General features: G+C 41.3%; 1 protein-coding gene across 1 annotated transcript in view; it reads left to right on the forward strand.

Moving 5' to 3' along the window:
• strc1 (stereocilin 1) overlaps window positions 1-25,726 on the forward strand; it is a gene marked incomplete at its 5' end in the record, with an annotated part of 41,200 nt that overhangs the window by 8,044 nt on the left and 7,430 nt on the right. Inside the window, 18 exons of the mRNA XM_057830455.1 lie at window positions 2,364-2,550; window positions 5,718-5,833; window positions 6,662-6,791; window positions 8,578-8,760; window positions 9,819-9,857; window positions 9,953-10,123; window positions 10,482-10,622; window positions 10,931-10,989; window positions 11,165-11,300; window positions 11,387-11,475; window positions 13,080-13,215; window positions 13,310-13,506; window positions 13,614-13,707; window positions 14,009-14,180; window positions 14,322-14,497; window positions 14,595-14,750; window positions 17,909-18,051; window positions 18,821-18,969. Coding sequence (XP_057686438.1) covers window positions 2,364-2,550; window positions 5,718-5,833; window positions 6,662-6,791; window positions 8,578-8,760; window positions 9,819-9,857; window positions 9,953-10,123; window positions 10,482-10,622; window positions 10,931-10,989; window positions 11,165-11,300; window positions 11,387-11,475; window positions 13,080-13,215; window positions 13,310-13,506; window positions 13,614-13,707; window positions 14,009-14,180; window positions 14,322-14,497; window positions 14,595-14,750; window positions 17,909-18,051; window positions 18,821-18,969 — 2,474 coding nt within the window. The remainder of the gene's footprint in view (window positions 1-2,363; window positions 2,551-5,717; window positions 5,834-6,661; window positions 6,792-8,577; window positions 8,761-9,818; window positions 9,858-9,952; window positions 10,124-10,481; window positions 10,623-10,930; window positions 10,990-11,164; window positions 11,301-11,386; window positions 11,476-13,079; window positions 13,216-13,309; window positions 13,507-13,613; window positions 13,708-14,008; window positions 14,181-14,321; window positions 14,498-14,594; window positions 14,751-17,908; window positions 18,052-18,820; window positions 18,970-25,726) is intronic.

Genomic DNA, 25,726 nt, shown 5'->3' on the forward strand with positions numbered 1-25,726 from the left:
GACCACTGCAAATCTACCAAGACCCGGCCGTCCTTCCAAACTTTCTTCTCAAACAAGGAGAAAACTGATCAGAGATGCAGCCAAGAGGCCCATGATCACTCTGGATGAACTGCAGAGATCTACAGCTGAGGTGGGAGAGTCTGTCCATAGGACAACAATCAGTCGTACACTGCACAAATCTGGCCTTTATGGAAAAGTGGCAAGAAGAAAGCCATTTCTCAAAGATATCCATAAAAAGTCTCGTTTAAAGTTTGCCACAAGCCACCTGGGAGACACACCAAACATGTGGAAGAAGGTGCTCTGGTCAGATGAAACCAAAATTGAACTTTTTGGCCACAATGCAAAATGATATGTTTGGCGTAAAAGCAACACAGCTCATCACCCTGAACACACCATCCCCACTGTCAAACATGGTGGTGGCAGCATCATGGTTTGGGCCTGCTTTTCTTCAGCAGGGACAGGGAAGATGGTTAAAATTGACGGGAAGATGGATGCAGCCAAATGCAGGAACATTCTGGAAGAAAACCTGTTGGTATCTGCACAAGACCTGAGACTGGGACGGAGATTTATCTTCCAACAGGACAATGATCCAAAACATAAAGCCAAATCTACAATGGAATGGTTCAAAAATAAACGTATCCAGGTGTTAGAATAGCCAAGTCAAAGTCCAGACCTGAATCCAATCGAGAATCTGTGGAAAGAGCTGAAGACTGCTGTTCACAAACACTCTCCATCCAACCTCACTGAGCTCGAGCTGTTTTGCAAGGAAGAATGGGCAAGAATGTCAGTCTCTCGATGTGCAAAACTGATAGAAACATACCCCAAGCGACTTGCAGCTGTAATTGGAGCAAAAGGTGGCGCTACAAAGTATTAACGCTAGGGGGCCGAATAATATTGTACGCCCCACTTTTCAGTTTTTTATTTGTTAAAAAAGTTTAAATTATCCAATAAATTTTGTTCCACTTCACGATTGTGTCCCACTTGTTGTTGATTCTTGACAAAAAATTAAAATTTTATATCTTTATGTTTGAAGCCTGAAATGTGGCGAAAGGTTGCAAGGTTCAAGGGGGCCGAATACTTTTGCAAGGCACTGTATGTAACATTAAACTGCATACTGACACATTGATCGTCAGTACAATGACAGTCCAAATATTACTACTACTACAATTCAATTAACACCAAACATGCAGACCTTTGTCAATGTTGTGATAGATGCTATTCAGATCAGCATAAAATTTTAAAGGAGCTATATGTAAAATTAGAGGCCAAAAATGGTGCTGTAACCATGATCACACTATTTAAGAACACAACATTTGGGTTGCCAGATAAATGGTTCGTAATGGAGACTCAAGGTGCATTATCATTCCTTTGTTGTATTTAGGTGAGAAAGCCAGAGGCGAACAAACTACACATCAGCAATAGTACTGATCATGTAAACATACAGCATATGTGGGCTTCAACCTATGTCTATTATGTACCGACAATCAAATGAGTACATGATGCAGCCTTCAAATGTAAGGGTTTCAAATTGCACCGGTGTTAGTTGGTGCACGGATAAATAATCAGTTTTAGCAAGGTAGGTTAACACAAAAATACAGTTATGGAGCTGAGTTAAGAGCTCCAGGTTAGTTTCTATCGCCAAACAGGAGAGAGAGAGGGGTAATGCTTTTCTTAAATATAAGCACACTGGTAAAGAAATATATAATTTAGTAATGAATTGATCGCATCCACCAAGACGATTGAATTCATCCACCTATTTTGATTTCAATTACCTTCCAACATATGCACCCGGCCGGGTAAAGACGCAACCGGAATCTTTGCATCGAAGGCATCTACAACTCGTATCCTTGTATTGTTTCTGATTATGCCATGAGTGATTTGAGATTCGTAACGTTAAATTTTTTGGGGGCTGTAGTTGTAAATGGCATTGTTATTTCAGACTGTGTGTAAAAGTTGTAGGAGCCTTATTTTAGGTAGCCTACAGATTACGGAACTCAACAACCTGGATGCAGAAACAGAACTGATTTTGTAATTGGCTGATTGGTGACGGGTGGGACATCCATAGTAAACACAGAATTAAAAAACTTTTTTTTTTACTGGCTAACAAATGGGAATATTTAGGCTTTACGGTTCAGAACCATGTTGGAAGTATTTGCAAAAAAACATGATGCTTCAAAGTCTATTGAAATATTAGGGCTATTTAATAAATAATTAAAGTACATTTCTGGCATATGGCTACTTTAAATATTTTCAAATGCACTGAAAATCTAAAATACAATGCCTGTTTATACATACTTTAAGTGAGGGACTATAAAATGTGTAACTGCTTAATGCTAATTTAAAATGCGCATTTTGTTTTCCAGGAGAGAAACCATAAACGAGAATTTAGGCCGTTTGTCTGCAGATCAGCAGAGAGCCTTTGGATTGTGGTACAGCAAAATTTTGCCCCCTTCCAAAATCACTGAAGCTCATCAGTCCTTCATCAGGGACACTGGAAATTTGATCGCTTACCTGCCCTTCCACAACTTCCAACACCTCTCACCTGCTCAGGTAACTGTCCTTTGATCAGCGACACCATATTGTGTAATATGATGCTGTCACTTCGATTTGTTTCAGGCCACATGAGAGCTACCTTTCACAGGCTGGCCAACCCTTGTTTTCCCCATGATTGAGCTGGCATCTTAATGTGAAAGACACAGAATATATTTCAGAATGTATAACCCTTAGATGCACATGTTACTGGACCCTACACTCTTCCATAAGTGGGTCAAAAATGACCCATATTAGAACCAATGTGTTTTTATGCCATTTTGGTGAAGAATAATCACATGTACAGTATATTAATTAGTATGATATTTAGGGCCACACAAGAATGATTTAATGCTTGAAATACCTTTACGTATGATTCAATTAACATAAAAAAAAACAACAACAACAATAGACTTCATCCTTTCTTGTATTTTATCATAAATGATGAAGCGCTCCCATGAATCTTTTTGGTGAGCCAGTGGTGCCAAGCCCTTGTGGAGGCACTGACCGATTTCTGAGGATATTGTGGCTCTGTGTTCTGCCCTTGGTGGGAGGTCATTCTCTCTAGTAAGAGCCCTACCAGCTCATTCTGTTGGCCATGATTTGGACACTTTCTTCTTCAGAGGACACATAAGTGGAATCTTATGAGTCAGATTGATCCTGTTCAGTTGGATTTCCAGGTGAACAACTGCCACTGCCACCTGGACAGTAGTCTGGGTCCTCATCATCAGAAATTTCGGACACTTGAGTCCAACCCTGTCACTGCCTCTCCATCATCCAACATCTGTGGGACCATTTTAGCTGTAAATCTAGCACAAATCCGATTTTTTCATGTTTTTCCGACTCGACTGAACAGGAAAAGTCGCATAAAAGTGGACCATTTTCAAATTCGATCCAGGTCACTTTCGTATGTGGTTAAAATCCCATCCGGGCCACATTGTTCCAGAATGTGGCTGCGGTCCGAACTGTCAAGTCCCCCAAATTGGAATTCATGCAGCGATTAACATCAGCAAAGAGTGAGAGCGACAGGGTGCTACGGTAGCGGTGCAGCTGTGCCTAGCTTGAACGCGGCTTTTGGGGAAGGAGCGGGCTTGGCAACAGTCATAAAAAAATAGAATGGGTTCAGAATAAGCCTGACAATGCTCGCTTTTTTCTCTGCTCCAATGCTCTTGCGCATGCGGGCCAGTTTGCTCAGCGCATCTCGGACTGCGAATTAGAGCGCATGTGTGATACTTGAACAGGCTCAATGGACAAAGGCAGTCTGAACGGTTACACCAAAAAAACAGATATGACAAAAAATCGAAATTGGGCATTAGGACCAGCAGTATGAACCTAGCCTTAGTTAGCTAGCTAGTTATGAAGTAAGTTAATTTGTTGATAAATAATAGTAAAGAGTCATGAAAGACACACACAAAAGACTATATGAACATAATACTTACAGTACACGTATCAGCTCTTACTTTGTAAAATAATCTTCTTAAGGGATGTCACTTTTTACATACCTAGTCTGTGTGGTCCAGGGTAAATTTATTCCTGACAGCCAAAGTTCATAAGAATGAAAGATTCACATTGGATTCCATAGAAAATGCATGTGGGTCCTTTTTGACCCACTTGTGGAAGCTTAGGGTAGTAATACAAAAATGACAATTTCTTCAAATGTATAAAAAGTTCATCAAAAATTTGAATGGCATTATATCAAAAACATGTTTTTTGAGCAATACCTGGAATATGAATTGATAACAATTTTTCATTCCGAAGATATCTCATGAAAACTTCACCGGGTCATTTTTGACCCACTTATGCATCTAAGGGTTAATTGTATTTGCATATTCTCCGTGGGCCTCGGTGGTTTTTTTATGAGTACTACAGAATCCAGGAATAATACAAAAACAAGTTAGATTTATTGAAGACTCGGTTTTCCACAGGTACAAAGTTATTCTTTCTTTCTTTATTATTTCCTTTTCAGGCGTGACAGATCCAAACTTACAGCATTCATTTGTGTTTACATTCAGTTCATCCCAAAAAGAAAAGGGATGACGAAAGAAGCCGAAGCTTATTGAATCCCGTCCCCAGTATACCATAGGACGCAGAATTATTATTTGTCAGCTGTAAAAGTACCCTGCGATTGGCTGGCAACTACGCAAGGGTTAATCCAGCCTAAATGACACTAGACAATAAAAGTACACAATTCATATATATCATCTTTTTTATATATTTACCCTTTTAAGCGTTTCTTTTCAATTTTTCTATGTTTGGATCGATTATTTATCATCTAAAACACTGGGGAAAATGCGACGGTAACAAAAAAAAATACAATTAAGCGTTAGTTATGAGGTAGATATCCGTAACTTATTTACAGACACAATTTTTTTCATTGTGACGTCATTTGTTTAAAAGTTAAATATGTGAGTGAATAATTTTTTAAGTCGTTTTCCTTTTTTTTTAAACTAAATATTAGACATCAATTAATGATTCTATGCTAAAAATGACTAACATTTCGAATAATAAATATAATTACTTACCTTCTTTTTATGGCCGGGTTGAAACAAAAGCGGTTGCGCGACATCTGTAAACAGGAGTCACCAGGGTAAAACGGACAAATTAAAAATAGTTCGGGGGCTTAATGCGCCATGAATCTGCTATGGCAGCATATAGAAATATTGTTCTATCAAACACAACAGTTCTTTTGGCTTAAAATACAGTTTATTTTAAAGAGGGGTGCAAGAGCAGAAACTTCTTTTCAGCCTTGTCTGTGTTTTCCGCCATAAATGGGGTGGGGGGTACATGAATGTAATCGGAATTTGTCGTACTTAAATTCTGAAGCTTAATATTACAATTTATAGGTTTTAATCACCTCCAGCAAGGAGGTTATGTTTTCATTATTGTTATTTTGTTTTGTTTTGTTTTTTGGGTTTAGTAGGATGTATGCATGCAGAATACCAAGCTAGACATTCTTAAAGGTTTTGAAGGGCACAAGGATAACCCCTTTAAATGTTGATTTAAATCACCTTTGTTTAACATAGAAAAAAAATCTACATTTTGATTATGAAACAAAATGTCTGTACCTGTGGGAGGTACACAATCTATGAAACCATAGAATAAATGTAGATAATTGGGCCTTGGTTGAGGCATGTTTTCTTGTTGAGACCCATTGTATTTTCTAAGTTTCTAATTACTTTGGTCCCAAGCTTTTAGATGGACTGGAAGTGTTACAAAGAAACAACCTGACTTCACTGAAGCAAGAATTTGTGGCGCAGAGTATCATTGGTGCCTACAAAAACCTGACCGCTCAAGACTTCATCAGGTCAGGCAATACTGAACAGAATAATATAAAACTGATGTAACTGTAAAAATATTAAGGTACAATACTGTATGTGTGTAGCCAAGTTGGTTGGTCAGTGTATCGTTCCCGTTTTAGAATCCAAAGTGGGAAACGGATAATTACTTATTTCATTTGTCGTTTTCAAATCTAAAATTGGAAAACGAATAACGACTTGTTATTTCATTTCTTGTTTTCGAATTTGGAAAACAAATAACGGCCTATTTTTTGCTGTTTTTGAATTTGTTTTGAAATTCCAACTAGAATACGAGAAAATTGAATTTTTTATTTATTTTTTTCTATTTGGTTTGTATCATTTTCGATTTGTTGTGAATGATACACTAATATTTTTTAATTGAATACGAGAAATGGAATAACAAGTAGTAATCCGTTTTCCCATTTTGGATTCTAAAACAGATATGGAATGAACGAATGATACACTGATACAACACAATAGGTTTGTCCAAAACCCTTTTTAGCAGTTGATATCAGAAACCTGAAGACAATAAAAACAATTTAAACAAACTAAAACAAAGCGAAACATTCCACGATTCAGATGACTTAAATTGATTCCATTTTAAGCCAAGGAATGCAACATTAAAAATGCCATTCCAAGATATATAACAAAAATCATAACCCTTTTGCTTTAGTTGCCATCAATATGTACTTGTGTGCCCAATGTTGAGAATAGACTGCGACGGGATGTTTTACGGGGAGCTTGTTTGTAAATTTAGTCAAATGTTAGATTATGAAAAACACATTTAAAAAAAAAAAATCACAATTGGGCTGTTGACTCTATTTCTGTGATTTTAGACTAGGCAGTCTCACATGTCTATCAGAGCCAAGTGACATCCTGCCATACAAAGGCAGTGAGGCCTTCAATGTAATCTGGGATGTCCTTATGAACTGTTCCCACAACGGCCTCAACCTACCGAGTCACCTGGTAAGACACAGCTACATTCATTTTGTTTGTGTTTTCATATTTGAAAATGCCATCCAATTATCAACCATAGTATCAGTCAAGGGCGTAGGTTTGCATAGGGACGGTAGGGATATTACACTACCTTTTCAAAATGCTCAAATTGTCCCCACCAACTTTTAAGCAACCTTGTTTGTATTATGTAATGAGTTCAGTTATACAGATCATTTAGATTGTCTTACCGTATGTTATAAGGACAGAATTGGCCCTACCATTATTAAGTGAATTACTTTCATTATGTTTAGACTTACATTGACCCCTTTTCACTTGTTGAATGTGCCAGTCTATTTTTTCCCTCAAACGCACGTTTGATGGGCTGATGACTTGACTCCCTCCACCCCCCCCCCCCCCCCCCCGCCCACACACACACACACATGCAATCACTGCCACGACACAAATACAACATGCCGCCTCCTCCGCCCCCTTCGAAGACGAGGAAGATTAGAAATGTTTTGCCACTAGCAGCAGCCACTGTAAGTAGTGTCAATGTTGTGTAGGTGGGGAACACAACACTAATTTTGCTACTGAAAGTCCAACCTGCATCAGAGTTATAATGTTAACTTGTGTGAATTTCCCAAACTCGAGTAGAAAACTGCTTTGAGAGAAACATCCTCCTGTATGTGTTTTCTACTGTTAGCGTTAATTAAACTATGAGAAATGTAATTAACAGAGGTTTACCTCCTTCCGCTCATTTTCCTTTTTATTTTATTTATGTGTTCTTAAACCAGCCCAAAGAAGCTTTCACTTTTTGTTAAGTTTGGCTGTGCTTGTGGACAAAAGCAGTAGGAAAGGAAGACTCCATTTGTATTTATTTTTGATATACGCTAAGAGGTTTTTCAGTTATATGGGATTTAATTTGTTTAGTTAGACTATGTTGAGTGGTCTTAAGACAAATGTTTATTTCTTGCATTCCTCCATAGTTAAGAGATTATTAATAGGTTTGTATTGATTGTGTATGCTAATTTAATTTCTGTTCAAAATTTGCAATTTAAATTTGCTAATAAAATTCAGACATTTATTCTGGAAGTTTTCAAAATGCTTCTTTAGTAGTTTTTTAAAACAAAGGTTTGAATCGAACGGTGTATCACCTGAACCAACACATATGTACTGCAAAAACACACCTCCTTAAAACTAGTTAAATTCTCTTGTTTTCAGTGTAAATCTACTAGAAATAAGTGAAATGATTTGCCAGTGCTTCAAGTAAATTTTACTCTTAGATTTTTTTGAAATAAGAGAAATAGCTAGCTGAAAATAAGCTATTTTAAGCGAAACGTTAGTATGTTTCCACTTAAATCTCTTAATCTTTAAAAAAAAAAAAAAAAAAAATGTCAGAAATGTTCTTAATTCAAGAATAGATATTGTTCAAAACATAATTTGAAAGCATTTTTTTCTGGATTTAGGTGAAAAATGTGTAGTGAAAAACTTATCTTAATAAGAACAAATAGTAATAATTACTCAATTTAAGTGGAATAATCTGACGTATTAATCTGTTAGTCTTTAACATTCAAAATGAGATGGAGAAAATTATTCGATTAGATTTAAGAAAAATTATCTGACCCCCATTCACCCAATTTGTTTGGTCTTAATAATATCCGGTCCCCAGCAAAAAGTGTACTTGCAGGTTATGCTGTTATTGTCCCTACCAATATTGAGACCAAACCTACGCCCTTGGTACCAGTAAAGGTTTTTGACACACTTTCTATGACGTTGATATTTTTTAAAAATTAAAAAAATCCTTGCTTTCTTCTAGACCTCCAGTCTGTTATTGAACAGCACTGAGTTACAGATTCCATCTTCCCTGAGTCCAGATAGACTGGCAGACATGGCACCCCTTCTTCCCTCTCTGGGTGTGACTTTCCTGCTGGGCCTCTCCTCCTCGCAGCTTCTTGCTACGCTTCCTGCCCTAAAAGATGTGTCTTTTAGTCCTGCCCAGGTAGAGAAGTGCATACAATGCAGGGTATTCAGAGGATTTCGAAAGGAATTGGCAATACTGTACAGTCAAATGTTATGATGAATACTTCCAGCCTTGATTTGACTTGATTTGTTGACTGGGGTTGGGGAGAAAAAAAGTGTTTTGGTAGTTTTTTTTTTTTGTTCAAAATAAAACTTATTGAAAAAATAGCATATTTAACTTTAGGGATTAAATATATATGTTGAAAAAGTGCGGCACGGTGACAGAGTGGGTAGCACATCCACCTCACAGTTTTGAGATCAAGGGTTCAATCGCAGGCTTCGGCCTTCCTGTGTGGAGTTTGCATGTTCTCCCTGAGCTTGCGCGGGTTTTCTCCGGGTACTCCGGTTTCCCCCACATCCCAAAAACATGCATGGTAGGCTGATCGAACACTCTAAATTGTCCTTAGGTATGAGTGTGTGCGAGAATGGTTGTCCGTGTCCTTATGCCCTGCAATTGGCTGGCAACCGATTCAGGGTGTACCCCGCTACTGCCCATAGTTAGCTGGGATTGGCTCCAACACCCCCGTGACCCTCCTGAGGATAAACTGCTTGGAAAATGAATGTTGAAAAAGTTTTTTTTGTTGTTGTTAATAACACAATCTGATACCTTGCTTGCAACCGGGTCACATTGAATAAGGTGCTATCGGTGCTAATAAGGCGCAAGTGGCGGTAACATGGCACAAACAAAAATTAGCGCTTTTTAAAAAAAAAAACAAATTTTTCAATTTTCAAAATTCTATTTGAAGTCGAAATGAAGCTTATTGTCTGTTGGCGTCTTCAAATAGGTAAGACATGCTTACATTGTAGCCATATTATTGTTTGTTGTTGCTGTTGAGCTGCCGCCGTTAATTTAAAGTATGTCTAAGGTGTTGGCCAAATGTTATTCAGTATTTTGGATGTTTGTTATTTGACACTGCTTCTATGAATTTCATTTCCTCCATTATATCATTTTTTTTGTCTTGTTTCCTCAATTTATTGTCTACTATCATAAAAAACATATATAATAATAAGTAAAATTGATTTTTGTATGCTTGGCAGGCCTCCATCATCGTTGACAAACTTTCATTTATTACTTCAGTAAGTTTTTAATATTTTGATCAAAATGAATATCCAAGTTTATTTAGTAGTGATTTTGTTTCTCCTGACCTTCATGCCCTCTTCCCCTTATCCAGCTGAGTGCTCCAGGTCGCCTAAAAGAGCTCGGCTTTATTGCTATAGGAGTAAAGACGGAGACGTTATCGTTGATGCCATCTGATAGGCTGCTATCATCACTACCTGACATGGCCCAGCACTCAGTGGGCCTCCATCCACCACAAGCAAATGTCATTGCCACCAAACTATGGGTACAGCTAGTGCAGATAAAAAAAAAAACAAGAGAAAGATATTTTCATATTTTAGCATACTATTTTATTCTACTCTGTAGTGTTCAAATGGAGACCGTTATGTCTAATTTCAATAGAGAGGATTACAAAATTACATTTTTAATTTAGTTTTGTGTAAAGTCATTATGACCCTCCCGAGTGGAAAATCAAAGCTATCATCTGCTCTTTTTAAGCATAAACAGTAAAAGAGAATAGAAGAAACACGTGCAGGCATAGTTTGGTTGTTGTTGTTTTTTTATGCTATGCCAGATAAGATAAGAACATTACATTACAGGTAAAAGGACACACCACTTAATGCCTTACTTTTCATTCTGACCAGGGCTTTCCAGAGGTGATCTATTGGTTGGATGATGTCGAGCCACTGCTTTATTGCACTCCACTTCTTAGTATCCTATCCAGAGCTCGCCTACTAATGGACAACATCTCCAGTGCATCCACAAAACCATGGAATGCACAGCAGGTTTCACATAGCTTGTTTTCTTTCAGCATTGCTTGACTCAAATGTTGCCACATTTATAACACCCTTACTGGCTTCATCAAAATGAGATAGCGTGAGTCTTCAGAAGTTACTAAATTATTAAACTGCTAAGAGTTCATATCCCTGTCACTGCTGCTGTAAATAGACTTGCTTGGAAACAACATAGACAAACGTGTTTAGATATCAGATTTCCATTGTTTTCCAGAACAATGAATGATGATGGAAACTTCCTGCAAACTGTATAAATCTGTGTGCCACAATTGTATATATGAAGTATTTTTCTTCCCTAGGCTAAAGCATTATTAAAAACAGTAGTGAATACAAGATCAAACCTTTTTAAAGATGTGCTGTAAGTATTTTTTAAAATATAATCCAATTTGCTGTATATAACATTTGATATTCTTTGAATTCTTTACTACACTCATATTTACTCCCTGTTTTTTCGTGGTGTGTTAGTCAGTGAGTAAATATCTTCCAGATTCACAGATGATTTATTGGTGTGTCTTTTACCTTAACGTGATCAGGAGTCTCGGGACGCTGGGACAGGGTTTGAGCTGCTATGTCTTGCAGCAGCATATCAGGGCTGATAGCTCACCTGAAGCAATTCGGAAAATCTTGGCCCTCTTTAGGCAGCAGCCGAATCCTCTGCACACCTCTCTGGTAAAACATATTGACAAGAAAAAGGGCTGATTTCTTAAGTCATGTGAGAGACAACACACATTATGACTGCTCTTTCCCCAATGCAGAAAAAGTGTATAATCCAGGAGGTGTATCAATTTGAGTTCTTCTCTGAACTGCTTGAAGACTTGGGAGTGGAGATCGCTCTCTCTATGCCGTAAGTGTTGTGTTAAATGGTTGACTGTGGTGCACAACTTATACAAAGTGGTACAGTATTTCTTTACTACAGTTGTCTCTGTTAAAATACATGATTGACAAAGTATAACAGTACAATCAGTTCAATTTAAAGCAGTCAGTATAGTCGAAGGGCACGTTCACACTAGACCAAGAGAACCAGTGTCCTGTTGGAGAGCTACTTCACAGCAAACTTGCAAATGAGTTTTTGAAAAAGTTCAGCATTCACACTCTACCAACCGAACTTTCCGAAAAGGATCACATGGACGTAAGGCACACTCATTGATTGGACAAATTAAAGAGGAAATACCTCCCTCCTGGGAGGGGAGGAAGCGCTGAGCGTCACAGCATCATACCGTGATGCCACACGTAATGTAGCATAGCATTATTTTTACATGTTAAACTGTATATAGTTTTTTTTTTTTATATTACTGTCTTTTATTTTGCAATGTTATTATACAGTAATGTAACCGTGCATCTGTATGTGTCATTTTTTTGTCAACTGACTGTTTTGTGAAACAAAAGTTTGTATGCACGTTAGTTTGAATTTGAAAAAAAAAACAAAAAAACAAACAAAAAAAACAATGTAATGTCTCATAGAAAAGCAAGTCGCCACTCGGCCAGGGGCGGGGTCAATCCCTCCTGACTCAATGCCGAGCGAACTGGAGTATATAAAAATGCAGAGGGGAAAATTAAACCACAAAAGGCAACCGCATGTTACTCCAAGTCACTCAGGTGCAATCGCTCTCACTTTTGTGACTTTTTTGACTTTCAAATTGTCACCACTTCCAGGAGAGCGAGACTCATTAATTGGCTGCTCTGATAGGCTCTGCCTGTCAGCAACAGCATGCAACACACAATCGCCACGTTAGAACATGATTCTGTGTATCAAATGCAACTACTTAGTGCAGCACAACAACATTTGGCCATTACTAATCATCTGTCATCTTGCCATTGTTGATTTTAAATAGCATCCACGCTGTACTTCAGCTTCCAAATTCCAAGGATGCTCTGCGTGTGCCGTCACAGCCTGGAGCATCACAGCTCATTGCTGTGACACTGCACAATAAGTAGCAAAAGCGCACCCTGCTCCGGTTGCTTTCACCAGCAAAATAGGATGCGCTTAAAGCGGACCGAGACCCACGATTTTTAAGCGGACCACAGTTCGGTTGTTTGGCCTGAACTAGAGTTCAGATGCGCGTTCACATTTATTATCAAGAAAAAAAATTAAAACTACTGCATGGAAATACCTGCCTTAAAGGGGTTCAAATTTTGACTGTGCCATTCCAGTTTATATTCTTCCAGTTGCCCACCATGCTTGTGAGGGTGCTTTGGCATCCTGCCACATTCCAAGAATAATGATGTTAAATTAATTGAAGACTCTTAATTGTCTGTTAGTTTGAATATGAGTGTGTATGGTTGTTTGTTTGTGCACCCTGTGATTGGCTGACGGACAGTTCAGTATGCTTTCAGTCAAATTGTAGATGGATTCACAAATGGATCATGACAAGAAAAAAGAACCTCATCATTCAAGGCAATTCATCTTTCATCGTCATTAGTTTCAGGTGTTTTTTTTTTTCTATGCAGGGTGAGCACCATTAAGAAGTTCCCTTTTTATATGATGGACACATTGCGTAAAATGATAATTAAGGATCCCGTTCCCTTTTTGATGATGTCAAAAACAGAACAGCTTCTACTTGTGGACAAGATGATGCAGAGGCTGGTCAGAAGTTCCCCATGCAGATTCTTTCAAAGTACTGTGTACTTGAAGTATCTCACTTATCAGCCGTTGATTTGCTTTTTCACCATGCCTACAGGGCATGTACACTGGAGTGTACACTGAGTATGAGTTCCGATCTCTGGGCATTATGGCCACGTTTGTTGCGGATGAGATTCTGGTCCAGCTGGACCGTACATTCTTCATGGACAATCTAGATTTTCTCCAGACCCTCTGCTACAGCGGCAGCAAGATGGACATTGTGGCTCGTATGCTGCTGGAACATGATCTATTTGGGTATAATAACTCTGTTAAAATTGCAAAACATTCTCAATGTTGTCTTTGGTAAATTAGAAAGGATTAGCTGTTTATATAGTAGCTATGTGAATAATTTTGTTTTTCAGCTCTGCGGTCAAGGACTGGAACCAAACTACAATCAGTCAGATAAATCGTTTTTTATTTTTCCTTCCTCAGGACCAATTGCAGGAGATTTCCTTGGTGAGTCCTGTCCTGTAAATGTGCCCTATATTAGACAGTTACAGAAAAATGCAAGAATATACAACACTTTGTCATTTCCTGTGATCTGCAAAGTTGTTCTTTAAACTTAAAAGCATTTGAATGAAAGCAAAATTGTTGAATCAGGTCGATAATCCACAGTGGTGACTTTAGATTGTTATTCGATATGACCTATTAGGACAAGAGAGACTGTAACGATATCCTTTAAGCCTAGTAGGTGTCAGGATCAGGTGGCATCCTGTAAACAATCAGTGTGTCACCATGTTGATATTTTTTCCAACAGGGTTTGATGACTGTTGGCCGTATTGAGAAGCTGTTCATGAGCCAGCGCCAGTGGGAGCAAGGGGTTGTGGGTCTTCATTGCTTAGATGAGACTGAGAAGTTGTGGTTTGCTGAAAAGCAGCAGTTTCTTCTTCAGTTCTTTTTAGGGTTCCTAAAGATAGATCTGCTCTCACGTAAGCATCTGTTTGTCTCTCCGACCTATCTCCTTGGATGCAAAACTTCACTTAAAAATATATATCTTAATTTCTATTCTATTTATGATGTACTGTATCACACACATATAAATGAATATGATATTTTTTTTCATGGAACAGCGCCTCCTATGGCTCCAACTTGTGAGATTCTGCATACAACAGGTCCATTTGCTTGGACCTCTGACAGCCTGACAAGCATGTCACCATCAGCCTTCAGAAACTGTCTGGAGCTGATTGGCCATGATGCCCGTCTTGCATCTTACCAACGTAGTCAAGTCTTTGAAAAAGTTAAAAATGTAAGGCTTGCACATCGTCTCCTCTTAATTATTCACTAACATGACAGGAACGTGCAACGTAACATTAATACTGTTGACCAATTATGGGGAAATGAAGATGTTTGGCCCAGTTTCTTCCTTCTCCCAGTCTGTCATCAGCCAGATGGGCCAACTAGCACTGGAAATGTCACCAGAGGAGATCAGCAGGCTGCGACTAACTGAGAGGAGTAGCATTGCTGCTATGGGTGCTATCAGTGAGTGGACTAACACACAGGTAAGTGCAAGGGCACCATTTTGGAAATACATTTATTATTATTAGGCCTACATCACCTTTTGCGATAATGTTATTGCCCCCTCCGTTAACACATTATTTAACTGTTGTTTATTGTACACAAGTTCAATTTCTCTAGCCACACCCAGGCCTGATACTGTCACACCTCTTCTCATGCCAAGATTTGACCTAAATAAACCTCCCTAATACTGAAGTAGACCACAAGATCTTCAAAGCAAGACATGATGTTGAGGTCTCAAGAAATTAAGGAACAAATAAGAACGAACAGAACTGAGCTTTATTCAGTGAGGAAAAGAGTAAAAGTCATTTATAAAGCATTGAGATTTAGGCAGACCACGGTAAAAATAATGATTCACAAATGGTGAGAACATGGTACAGTGGTGAACTTTCCCAAGAGTGGCTGGCCATGGAAAATAATCCCAAAACTGCAGCAACAATTTACCCAAGAGGTCACAAAAGACCCCATGATATCCAAAGAGGCCAGTACATGTTCATGTTCAGTTGGTTCAACCAAAAAAAAAGAGAATGGAAAAAATTTGTCTACCTTGCAGAAAACCAAGATAAAACCATTGCTGAAAACAAAAAGAACATTGAGGCCTGTCTCAATTTTGCTTAAAGACATGTTTATATGTTAATCCAAGGATTTGGGGAAAATACTCTGTGGTTAATACGAGACAAAAGTTGGACTTTTTGGAAGATGGTGTCCAGTGTTGTTAATAACGGCGTTAGAGTATAACGTCGTTACTAATGGCGTTATTTTTTTCAGTAGTAAGTAATCAAATTAATTACTTTTCTCATCTTTGCAACACCGTTACCGTTACTGAGGATGTAAAGGCGTGCGTTACTATGCGTTACTACGTTGGTTGAACGACGTAAGAAAGTCTGAGGGATTTGGATTCACAGAGACGAGAGAGCAGAGCGGGAGTGGGGGGGAGGCATTGCAATCGCGATGCCAGTTGGCTCCAATACTACCTGACTGTGGCCGATAGCCTACAAACTACGCCCACATGATGCTATAGTAGATATCACATATAAATACATATATATATATATATATATATATATATATATATATATATAGAACTAGATGAGAAATGACAGACACGGCGGCGTTAGCACATATATAGAGAACTAGATGCAAAATGATGGACTAAATGCGAAATGATGGACTCGCCGGTGTTAGTAAACAGCTGCCATCGTAAAGTAGTAGACTTTTCAGGAAGGCACTGTTGTAGAGAACTTTTTATCTAAAATACTCCTAAATTGGCAAAATCTTGTAGTATAGTTAGGGTCTTTGGTGGTTCAAATTGAAATCTCGCTCACCATTTTGGCTGTGCTCTCTAGCGTTTCAAGGTCCACATTTTCAATCCTTGGTTCTTGCTCAGTAGTTGTTGTCGAGCCTGTAAGCTTACGTTTGAAAAAATTACATATGTCCATCTTGCCTCTTTGGTCCTCAGGTGGTTTTAGCTAACTGAAGCAATTGACCGTCTAAGGTGCTAGTTACATGATCTGTTGGAAAAATGATTTTGAACTATGATAAAAATGTTTTTTTTTTGTTCATTTCATTCATTTTTGTTCTTTGTTTTATTGCTTTACAACTTATGTAGACAATATTTTACTGGAAAACTTAATTTTAAAATAATGTATAGGAAAGTCAAGTACAGTGGGGCAAATAAGTATTTGGTCAACCACTAATTGTGCAAGTTCTCCCACTTGAAAATATTAGAGAGGCCTGTAATTGTCAACATGGGTAAACCTCAACCATGAGAGACAGAATGTGGAAAAAAATCCCATTGTTTGATTTTTAAAGAATTTATTTGCCAATCATGGTGGAAAATAAGTATTTGGTCAATACCAAAAGTTCATCTCAATACTTTGTTATGTACCCTTTGTTGGCAATAATGGAAGCCAAACATTTTCTGTAACTCTTCACAAGCTTTTCACACACTGTTGCTGGTATTTTGGCCCATTCCTCCATGCAGATCTCCTCGAGAGCAGTGATGCTTTGGGGCTGTCGTTGGGCAACACGGACTTTCAACTCCCTCCACAGATTTTCTATGGGGTTGAGATCTGGAGACTGGCTAGGCCACTCCAGGACCTTGAAATGCTTCTTACGAAGCCACTCCTTTGTTGCCCTGGCTGTGTGTTTGGGATCACTGTAATGCTGAAAGACCCAGCTACGTCTCATCTTCAATGCCCTTGCTGATGGAAGGAGATTTTCACTCAAAATCTCTCGATATTTGGCCCCATTCATTCTTTCCTTTAGACAGATCAGTCGTCCTGGTCCCTTTGCAGAAAAACAGCCCCAAAGCATGATGTTTCCACCCCCATGCTTTACAGTGGGTATGGTGTTCTTCAGATGCAATTCAGTATTCTTTCTCCTCCAAACACGAGAACCTGTGTTTCTACCAAAAAGTTCTATTTTGGTTTATTTTATTTTATTTGTTTATTTATTTTACTTTGGTAGGTGACCACATACTTATTTTCCACTCTAATTTGGAAATAAATTCTTTAAAAGTCAAACAATGTGATTTTCTTATTTTTTTCCCCACATTCTGTCTCTCATGGTTGAGGTTTACCCATGTTGACAATTACAGGATTCTCTAATATTTTCAAGTTGGAGAACTTGCACAACTGGTGGTTGACTAAATACTTATTTACCACACTGTATATGAGCATCTGTATTATATATGTTTCTATGCTTATGCAGAATGTGGTCAGATCACATAATTTTAACTTGCACAACTGGTGGTTGACTAAATACTTATTTGCCCCACTGGACATGCAATGACACTTTCCGACCACCATGAGGGGGCCTCCCTGGCCCCACCTTAAGCTCTGCGCATGTTGCTGACTATGAAAACCTCACTGTTGCATTCAGACTGCCAGACATAGCATGAGTCTGTAAGTTCTGGCTAATGCCCGTGTCAGCAGAGCTGGCAAATTGCGTTTACACATAGCGCATGTCAGGTAAATACCGGTCGGTACATTACTGGTCATCAGGTAAATATAATGCTACATACCTGCACACTTTGCAACATTATTTTTTTCCATCTTTCCCACCCCGGCTTTATACAAATCTCTTCTTGCATTTGTATTTCAAAGTGATCGACAGGTGACAAATTTTACTTTATTCCTAGCTGGTTGCACTGTTCACATCAACAATGAACTCCACCAAGATGAACCCGAGCCAACTTGACTCCAGCACGCTGGTTGCAATTGGATACATTGTGTGTGGAGCTAAAGCAACAGAAATGAGTTCTTTTAATGCTGTTGAGTTCAGGTGAGCTGTACATACATGTATTTTTATTTGTAAAGAAAACTTTCATGACTTCAAGTGCCAGGCTTTAAAGGTCCTTTTTGTGTTTTTTTTCCTCCCCATTTTTTTAATGAATCTATGCTATCATTTAATAAGATTTCTAAGATATTTTCAGGTGTAAAGTGTGTAAATGATCATAATGTCTTTTTTAAGCTATTCGAGTTGGAGCTCCTTGCCTCACCCTGCAAAAAAGGACACTCATTAGTATTTTGATGTTGGATCATAAAAAAAATCTCCTCTCCTATGATTGGCTGTTGCTGACCAAAAGACCACTTTTACTGAACATTTGATGTCAAAGTCTTACTATTGCCAGGAAGCGGCATTAACCAAACGTTTTTCCACCATGCAAAAGAATGCAGTAAGGACTTGAAGGAGGAATATTTTTCAACTCCCACAATCAGTCTCTTGACATTTGACTGATTGGCGCCATCCATCTCTTGCACACGTTTGGCATCAATGAACACAACATTTCATATACAGTTACATTAAGTATTAAGAATTGTAGTAAATCATAAAAATTGCATGCTCAGCTACGGCATGGCGGCCAGCTGCCAGAGAATGTGGAAAAGGTATGATATGAAGATTAACTATCTTCACGAAATGGGCTTGGACACAGCATAAAGTCGAACACTTATTTTGATATTGAATATGCATGAAAGGGGAAAAAAATATTTCGACCTCTATGTCCTTTGAATTTTGTCTTTTTTAATGTCTCTCTCCCTGTTTGTCACAGCAAGGCAGTGCTGTGGCTTGGTCAGCTAAAGCTGTCATGCTCAGAAGAACAGATGTCAGCACTTGTGCGCCTTCTGACCCATAGTCTGGCTTTTGGACCAATAAGTTTATGGGGAATGGAGGTCTTTATCGAGATTGGAATTTTGGCGGGTACAGCACATTCACATTTCAAACAAAATCCTTCTGTTCTTTGAATTACAAATTTTATCATCAAAGTATTCTACAATTCTAAATTTTCTTTAACCCAATTCAAGTTTATTTCATGAGATGCGTCATGCAAAATCTGATCATGACATAATTGAATCATCTTCCTAAGCATATAGATCCTATCCCAACTGACTTTGAGTGAAAGGGTGTACCCCCTTCACTGCATGACTGTCATTTCTTTACTGAATGTGTGTTATATATTCAATTCTTATTGACACAGAAATGTAGTAGAATACAATTTTCAAATCACAAAGGCTGCCAGCTTGAAATGAAACAAAAAAAATATGGCGGATAACACTCAGGTGACTTGAAGTTCCGCTCTGATACCCCAATTTGGCCAAATTTCAAAATTGTCTTATATACATGTGTGGTACATCATTGGACAGCTTAAAATCTCAATCATCTGGAGGAAGAAAAATTTTTAACAGGAGGGCATTTAAAAAAAAATTAAACTGCAAAACCCTAACTGGAAGTGAGAGCACACGAGAGCATATTTAAAGACACCATGATTTTAACGAGATATTATCGCGTACTTACCTCTTTTTGATCCAAAAACTCCACGTAGCATGTATCACCAAGTGTCCAGACACAACTGTGAATGGCCACAGCCGGATTTATTGGGGATTTTATGGGTGAAACATGGTAATATAACAAGGGTCGTGATGCAGAAATCGAGACATCAGACATCAAGGAATGGTGAAGATTTTCATATATTTACCCTTTTAAACTTTGTTTTTTTTTTTCTTCAATTTTTCTTTGTTTGGATCGATTATCTATCATCTAAAATATTGGGGAAAATGCTACAGTAACAAAAAAAAAATACAATTAATTGATAGTTATGAGGTAGATATCCGTGACTTATTTACAGACGCTAATTTTTTCATTGTGATGTAATTTGTTTAAAAGTTTAAAATATGCGAGTGATAATTTTTTAAAGTCGTTTTTTTTTTTTTTTTTTTTTTTACTAAATATTAGACATCAATTAATGATTCTAAGATAAAAATGACGGACATTTCGAATAATAAATACGATTACTTCTTTTTATGGATGGGTTGAAACAAAAGCGGTTGCGCGACGTCTGCATACGGGGGTTTCCAGGGTAAAACGGACAAATTAAAAATAGTTCGGGGGCTTAATGCGCCATGAATCTGCTATGGCAACATATAGACACATTGTTTGATCAAACACAACAGTTCTTTTGGCTTAAAATACAGCAGTTTATTTTAAAGAGGGGTGCAAGAGCAGAAACTGCTTTTTCAGCCTTGTCTGTGCTTCCGCCTTCTATTCTGTATATATTTTGGCAGCCAACAGGCCTATTTTTTTTAACATGTGAATATATATGTTTATTTTAATTATGTACTAATAAAGTGTCTAGATAAGTTCAGTGCTTAAGAAGTGCTGACACTACGTCAAATTCAGTGCTCGAATTCAGTCTTCATTTACTTGTCATGTCTTAATAACAAAAAGTTGGAGTGATGAATCCACGGATACAGTATGTTTGCATTGTTGTTCTAATATGATTTATTACGTATGTTTACCCCACTCTTTTAGTAGAAATTTGGGAAGTTGTCCCTGTATGTGGCTAAAAGTGTTACGTCCGCGAATGCGGAAATAAGGTTGGACCAAGCAGCAGACAACAAGCGAGGGTGGCGTTCAAGGGTTTATTAATAACAAACGAAAAACAACACGCGATTGCGGAAAGGCAGAAAAACAAAAAGGGTCCGTGACAGTAGGTCGACGGGGCTCAATAATGCAAACTCGAGGGTAACTGAGACAATAGGCAGATAGCCGGTAAATACAAATTCTCAAATACCTGCACAAGGTAGAGATACGCCGAAGAGCAGCACAACAAACAAAATCCTAGGCAGGAATACGCGAGAGTAACGAGGCAATAGTGCGAAAATGCAATGGCGATCAGCAAGCAATATCTCGGCAGCTTTCTTCGGGATCAGCCGTGCTTAAATGCTGTGTTGATGAGCCGCATTGAGTGCAGGTGCAACGTCAGGAACGCCCCCCACAATGAGCTCTGTAACAAAACATAATCTAACCAGCAGCAGAACGTCACAGTACCCCCCCCTCAAAGGGAGCCCCCTGGCGACCCACCTGGCTTCCCGGGACAGCGCGTGTGAAAATCACGGATGACCGAGGGATCCAGGATCCAGGAGCGGGGAACCCATTGGCGTTCTTCAGGACCGTAGCCCTCCCAATCGACCAGATATTGAACACCCCTGCCCCTCCTCCTGGAGTCTAAAATTGACCTCACAGTGTAAACAGGGTCCCCATCGAGGAGACGCGGAGGTGGAGGTGGTGGTTCCGGAGGGCAAAGCGGGCTGGAGGAGACCGGCTTCAGCAGGGAGACGTGGAAAACGGGATGGACACTGAGGGATGGAGGCAGCGCGAGTCTCACAGCCACCGGATTGACAACCTTATCTACCTTATACGGTCCGATGAAGCGGGGACCCAGCTTCTTTGAGACCCCAGCAATGTTCAAGTCCTTGGTTGAAAGCCAGACCTCCTGGCCCGGCTGATATTGGGGGGCTGGTTGTCGATGACGATCCGCCAACTGCTGGTTGCGCTCTGCCGTTCTTGAAAGCGCTGCACGGGCATCCCTCCAGACCCTATGGGCTCTTCGCAGGTGGTGCTGCACCGAGGGTATGGAGACGCTTGACTCCTGGGTAGGGAACACAGGGGGCTGGTAGCCGTATGCGGTCTTGAAAGGCGACATACCTGTGGCAGTGCTGACGAGCGTGTTGTGCGCGTACTCCACCCAAGGGATATGGGTGGACCAGGAAGACGGGTGCTGGTGGCAGACGCACCGAAGAGCAGCGGTGAGGTCTTGGTTTGCCCGCTCAGTCTGGCCGTTAGTTTGAGGGTGGTATCCTGACGACAGGCTTGCAGTAGCCCCAATTGCTTTGCAGAATGCCTTCCACACTCGTGACACGAACTGAGGACCCCTGTCGGATACCAAGTCAGTAGGAATGCCATGGATTCTGAACACGTGATTCACGAGTAAGTTCGCAGTCTGTAGTGAAGAAGGCAGCTTGGGAAGAGGGATGAAGTGGGCCATCTTCGAGAACCGGTCAACAACTGTCAGCACCACCGTCTTTCCCTGAGACACCGGGAGCCCAGAGACGAAATCCAAGGCGATGTGGGACCATGGACGGGACGGAATTGGTAGTGGTCGCAGGAGGCCGGAGGGAGCACGATGGGACGCCTTGCTGCGGGCACAGACAGAGCAGGCGAGAACAAACGCTCGGATGTCCATGTTCATCCCAGGCCACCAAAACTTCTGGGAGATCAGGAACTGAGTCCGAGAGACCCCTGGGTGACAGGCCACTCTGGAGGCGTGTCCCCATTGTAGTACCTCCGACCTGAGGTCTTGAGACACAAACAGTCTGTCCTTGGGGCACCCGACTGGTATGACCCCATCTTGCAACGAGTCTGTGACTTTCCTCTCCACCTCCCATTGAAGAGCGCCCACCACACGGACCGCAGGCACAATGGGTTCCGGAACGGATTCGTAGTGGACTGGACTGAAGACCCTGGACAAGGCATCCGGCTTAGTATTGCGAGACCCAGGGCGGTACGTGATGGTGAAGTTGAAACGGGTGAGAAACAGGGCCCAGCGGGCTTGACGTGAGTTCAGGCGTTGGGCTGCCCTGATGTACGCCAGGTTCTTGTGGTCCGTGAAGATCTCGAAGGGCAACGACGTCCCTTCCAGCCAGTGCCTCCATACCTGAAGTGCCAAAACGATGGCTAGCAGCTCTCTGTTCCCAACGTCATAGTTTCGTTCGGCAGGACTGAGGCGACGTGAGAAGAAGGCACAGGGGTGAACCCTCTGGTCGACTGGGGAACGCTGTGACAGAACCGCCCCCACTCCTGAATCCGAGGCATCCACCTCTACAATAAACGGCAAATCAGAGTTAGGGTGAACTAGTACAGGGGCACAAGTAAAAGAACGTTTAAGCGCTGTAAACGCAGCCTCAGCCCCTGGGGTCCATCGGAACGGAACTTTTATGGATGTAAGCCTTGTCAAAGGTTCAGCCTTCTGACTGTAGTTGCGGATGAAGCGCCTATAGAAGTTGGCAAACCCAAGGAACCTTTGCAAGTGCTTCCTTGATGTCGGAGAAGGCCACTCGACCACAGCCTGTATTTTAGCTGGATCTGCCTTTAACTGGCCCTTCTCCACAACGAACCCCAGAAACTGGACCGACTGTGCATGGAACTTGCACTTTTCGGCTTTCACGTACAACCGGTTCTCAAGTAGCCTTTGTAGGACCAGCCGAACATGCTGCTTGTGTTCGTCAAGGTTTCTGGAAAAAATAAGAATATCGTCTAGGTAAATGAAACAAAACCGGCCGATCATGTCCCTGAGCACGTCATTAACCAAATTCTGAAAAACAGCTGGCGCATTAGTGAGTCCGAATGGCATGACTAAGTACTCGAAATGGCCAATGGATGTGTTAAACGCCGTCTTCCATTCATCCCCCTCCCTAATCCTCACCAAATGGTAAGCATTGCGCAAGTCTAGAGTGGTAAAAACGGACGCAGCTTGTAAAGGCGCGAACGCCGAGTCCAGGAGAGGTAGAGGGTATTTGTTCTTGACGGTTATGTCGTTCAGACCTCTGTAGTCCACGCACGGGCGGAGGGTCTTATCTTTCTTATCGATAAAGAAAAAGCCTGCCCCGACAGGGGATTTGGATGGTCGGATTAGCCCGGCTGCAAGGGACGACGTTATGTATTCATTCAGGGCCTCCTGCTCAGGTTTCGACACCTGATACAGCCGAGAGGAGGGCAATTTAGAATTCGGAATCAAATCGATGGAACAATCATAGGGGCGATGTGGTGGAAGAGACTTAGCTAGGTCCTTGCTAAAGACCAGCTTGAGGTCGTGGTATTCAAGAGGCACCAACGACAAGTCTACCTGTTCCGGCTCACGCGGCACAAACGTCCCCGGGGAATACGAGGCCGCGCGCAAGCAATGCGAGTGACAATGAACACTCCAATTGTTTATCCTAGGGACCTCCCAGTCAATGTCTGGGTTATGTTGCTTCAGCCATGTTAAACCAAGAACAACCGGAGCCAACTTGGTTGGCATAACAAAAAACGGTCGATGCTCGACATGGTTACCGGACACAGACAGCGTTAGAATCTCTGTTTCGTGGGTTATGGTGGATATCAAGTCCCCGTTAAGATCCCGCACCTCCCGGGGGTCCTTTAATTTAATTAAGGCACCACCAAGCGAGTCAACGACAGAATAGTCCACGAAGCAGTCATCAGCTCCCGAATCGACTAACACAGTTACCTTACAGCTGCGTTCTTTCCCCGTAATAATACCGGGCAACTGTAGTCTTGTGTTCTTGAGCTTTTCAGCCGTCTTTGTGGCTGTGTGCGGGTACTCACATTGTCCCGGAGGAGTACCACTGGATGGAGACTGCATCGCTGCGTGGCCACTTTCAGACGTAGGTACCTGGGCAAGATGGCCGCCGCAGCCAGCCCGGGGTTTCGTTGGACAGGAAGCGACATGATGGCCGGGTTCCCCGCAGTACAGGCAGAGCCGTGATGCCATGCGTCGGCTGCGCTCCCTTGCAGTGAGTCTCTTCCCGCCGAGCTGCATGGGCTCCTCGTTGGACGTAGACTGCCATCCAGGATCAGAGGAGGGAAGAGACGACGGATTGGAGACCCCCATGCGCGCCGCTGGGGCAGCCCTCCCGATGACGGCACTTGTCGAACCGCTGCGCCACTCCAAGCCTCTCTCGCGCTCCCGCTCGCGAAGTCGATTGTCCAAACGTACAGAAAGACCAATAAGGTCCTCCAGATCGCCTGCTTCATCGCGGGCAGCCAGTTCATCTTTCACCAGCGGATTTAGCCCCCTCCGGAAGATACTGCATAAAGCCGCGTCGTCAAAGCCGCTCTCTGCAGCGAGGATGCGGAAAGAGACAGAATAGTCTGCGACAGAAAGTTTTCCCTGAGTCAGGTCTAGCAGGCGACTGCCAGCTTCTTTACCCCGAATGGGATGATCGAAAACCTTCCTCATTTCCTCCACGAAACCAGGAAAGGTGTTCCGAATCTCGGGGTACTGATTGCTGATCGCCATGGACCACGCTGCCGCTTTACCGGTTAGGAGGCTCATAACGAACGCGACTCTGGATCTATCGGAGGAGTACGTGAGGGGCTGTTGGTCAAAAACCAGGGAACACTGATGCAAAAACTGGCCGCACGAACCAGGTTCCCCACCATAGCGGGCCGGGTGAGGAATGTTTGGCTCACGCAATGAAGTGGCAACCGGAGCAGATGGCGCAGCGAGGGGACCGTGCGTCGACGCCGCGGTCGCAGGTGAAACGGGACGGTAAGCGCAAACCTGATCCACCCGTGCCTCCAGAGAGCACATATTAGCGGTGAGGGCTCTTATAGCCGACATAATCTCATGCAAAACACGATCGTGCGGGCTAGCGTGCTGTCCTGGCTCGCCGTCTGCTTGGTCCATTGTTATGGCCGAGATATTCTGTTACGTCCGCGAATGCGGAAATAAGGTTGGACCAAGCAGCAGACAACAAGCGAGGGTGGCGTTCAAGGGTTTATTAATAACAAACGAAAAACAACACGCGATTGCGGAAAGGCAGAAAAACAAAAAGGGTCCGTGACAGTAGGTCGACGGGGCTCGGTAATACAAGGGTTTATTAAGCACTAACGAAAAACA

The sequence above is a fragment of the Corythoichthys intestinalis genome, chromosome 1, assembly GCF_030265065.1.
Source record: "Corythoichthys intestinalis isolate RoL2023-P3 chromosome 1, ASM3026506v1, whole genome shotgun sequence".
Classification (NCBI taxonomy): Eukaryota; Metazoa; Chordata; class Actinopteri; order Syngnathiformes; family Syngnathidae; genus Corythoichthys; species Corythoichthys intestinalis.